We start from the raw sequence: 3199 nt of genomic DNA, 5'->3' as shown, positions 1-3199 counted from the left end.
CTGTTTTTGAATTGGTGTCAGGTCGTTTTTCAATCCAAGTCTGAAAACAAACGTCTGATGGATAGACACTCCATATTTTGTACGACTCTATCCAAGTACATAATCAATAAACAAGTCTACAATTCTATCCGATCCAAGTCTCGAAATATAAAAATAAAATTATAGCGTCGTCCTCCAAGCGAAGAGCCCGCTGGCCGTCGTCCCCCGTAGCCGCCCTAAACTAAGGTACCTTTCCCGACTCATCACGGCGAAGATCGCCACCACCGACTACATGGTCGATGATTTCCTCCGTCCTTTTGCAGATCGCTGTCCCGGTGTCCCCTGCCTACTCCCTCCGGATTCAGCTCCATGGAGGCGGAAACGGAGGAGAGGAGTCTCGAGAAGAAGATCAAGTCGGGGCTGTGCAGCCATCTGGGAGCGACGCCGGAGGCGGCCGCGCTGTTTACCGACGATCTCATACTCGAGATCCTCTCCCGCCTCCCCGCCAGATCCCTACATCGCTTCAAGTGCGTCTCGGTGGCGTGGCGCGACCTCATCGCCGACCCCGCCAACCGCAAGATGCTGCCTCAGACCCTCGCCGGCTTCCTCTACACGTCCTACTGCAGCGGGCACCGCCACCACTTCGCCAGCATCTCCAGCAGCGCAGCCCCGTTCGACCCTTCCCTCCCTTACCTGCAGCCTAGCAAGTACAAGGACATGGCCCAGGTGGACGCCTGCAATGGCCTCCTCCTCTACCGCGTCAGCAACAAGAACAAGGTGGCCCCTTGGTCTTGGGCAGAGGATGATTGCCGTTTTGTGGTGTGCAATCCCGCCACTGCAAGGTGGGTTGAGCTGCCCCCTAAGCCTCCTGCGCCAAAAATCAGATATAGCCTTACTGCAGCTCTGGCTTTTGATCCGGCAATCTCATCGCATTTCCATGTTCTTCATTTTGAGGAGGACTATCTGGCAAATTATATGACAGGAGTGAGCATCTACTCATCGTGGACAGGAGCTTGGAGTCGCGGGGATAGTGGGATGTTTGAGAAAGTGCCGCCGTTCTTCATTAGTAAATATGTGTTTGTCGGCGGTATCATGTATGTGATTGGCGAGCTGCAGCACATCAACACCAGCAACGAGTATGTGCTGGTGGGGGTGGACATGGAGGGGAAAGAGTGGAAGACTATCCATGTGCCGTACTGTTCGAGATTTTGTACGATTGGATTGTCGCAGGGATGCTTACACTATGCTGTAGCTAACAATGAAATCCTAGTTCCTGAGATGACACTCTGGTGCCTCAAGGATTGTGATAGCAAAAAATTCGTCCTGAAGCATACCGCCACCATGGATAAGCTTCTGAGCATGACTAGGATGAAGTACAAGGTGGTTGACATTCATCCAGATTCCGACACCATTTTCTTGGTTTCATTTGGAGGTGCTACCTTGGCAGCGTACGATATGCGACATCAGAAAGTTGGTTGTATCATTAATCTTGAGAACAGCACACAACGATTTCTACCCTATGTTCCTCTGTTCTCAGAGCCATTAGCAGATGCAGATGGGCAGTAGTTTCTTACCTTCAATGTTCAAACCACCCTTGTGCAAGTATTGGCTCCTCTGTCGGCTGAAGTATTTGCCTATGTACTTTGGAATCTGCTTGAATCATGCTCACACTCCTTTTTTTTTGATTTGCAGTTCAGAGCCAATGCCTGGTAAACATACAGATTAAGCATAATGTCATTTCCAAAGGACATTGTTACTCTTGTTCTTGTTTACCTAGCACTTGCTGGCTGTTGTTCTGGACATGTATTAGTTACACGGGGCTTATTTATATTATAATCAGCCTTCTTTTCCATAACAGTTAGTTATTATGATTTCCTAAATCTTAGTGCAGATTGTCAACCTGGGTAGTTTATTAGAAGGTTCAATCATACTGGTTACTGGTGTGATGTCTAGTCGACCTTTGAGCAGGTTCTTTTTATGTATTTTTGCTGTAGCTAATGAATTCAGTAGAGCCTTGGATCTGTTAATCACAAAGAAATTGCATCAATGTCAACAAAATAAAATAACATTGCAAGTTTTGATGAAACATTTTCCTGCTGGGAGTGTATTTGATTGGTCATTTTTGTTATGTGAAGTGATAAACCAAAGTTACGTATCATATAAGCTTGTGTTTCACATATGAAAAATAGGATTTTGGCAGGTGCCAGGACATGGCACTTACTATATTAGAGCCCTGGTAATGCAGTGTCGATGTTCCTTGTGGCGGGATGCATCGAAACTTACCTGGCAAGGAAAGAAAAATGCCGTGTACATCATCAGACTCGAAAATTCTGTCAAAAATAAATATCATAATGTTAGTATCTTGCTGATATCTGCATGAACTACCATGGAAACCTGCAAGGTTGTGAAAATTATCTTAGGAAAGCAAAATAATCACCATTTTGCCAGTGCTTTATGGTTCAGCAAAGAGGCAAAAAGGCAGCCTGAGGCCAAGGGCCCTTCAGACAGTATGAAGACAATAGGCAACGAATCGTTCATTCCTTCGAGAGGAGGGAAATTGCCTAGCTTCATACCCCATATTAGCACAGCTTTGGAACCGCCTTTGCTATTGTATTGTCTACATTTCTGCTCTAATTTTGGGGGTGTGGTAGTAGTGTTAGTGTGGCAGCAGCAGATCAGACTATTCCAGAGATTTCAATCCAAGTTTCTGTTTTTGAAGCTACTTCACTCTTGTGAAGGTACATGTGTACTAGAAACAATTGGCATCATATGCTAGCATCTTTTCTTCGTGTCCTTCAATTATTTTACCAAAAAACTGCATGTCATTAAGCATACTAATGATTAAAATTGGCCAAACACAAACATAACACGTTTTCCATTTTTGCAATGGCAAGAAATCTTTAGATGATGGGTTAGATTGATTTAGTTTGCTGCTCTGCATTAATCAAGTCTTTCTGCATGTATAATACTCCTGTTTATTTTACGTCAAATAGTTTTCTTTTAGCTAGCACTTATTCGATTGTGCAATTCATGGTTGTGTATGCCAGTATATTTTACATCATGCATGCATATATTATCCATCGCCCATACATACCACCTCTCTGCTAGTCATATATGCCAGAGAGGTCCTAGATAAAATTTAATTATTTTTTCATGTGGAATGTGTGTGTGCAGGACTAATGCCACATCTGTGATCCCATTGTTAGTTCTGTTGTTTCAG

At 44.5% G+C, this 3199-nt stretch overlaps 1 protein-coding gene across 1 annotated transcript; it reads left to right on the top strand.

Annotated features, from left to right (window-relative positions):
• The first annotated feature begins 348 nt into the window (after window positions 1–348).
• LOC119284314 (putative F-box protein At3g52320) lies at window positions 349–1566 on the top strand. The gene has a single exon (XM_037563491.1). The coding sequence runs from the start codon at window positions 349–351 to the stop codon at window positions 1543–1545; it is 1197 nt and encodes a 398-aa protein (XP_037419388.1). The 3' UTR covers window positions 1546–1566.
• The last annotated feature ends 1633 nt before the right edge of the window (window positions 1567–3199 follow it).

Source organism: Triticum dicoccoides, chromosome 4A (genome assembly GCF_002162155.2).
Source record: "Triticum dicoccoides isolate Atlit2015 ecotype Zavitan chromosome 4A, WEW_v2.0, whole genome shotgun sequence".
NCBI classification, from domain to species: Eukaryota; Viridiplantae; Streptophyta; class Magnoliopsida; order Poales; family Poaceae; genus Triticum; species Triticum dicoccoides.
The sequence above is the reverse complement of the archived record's forward strand: the minus strand, read 5'-3'. Positions and strand labels throughout refer to the sequence as shown.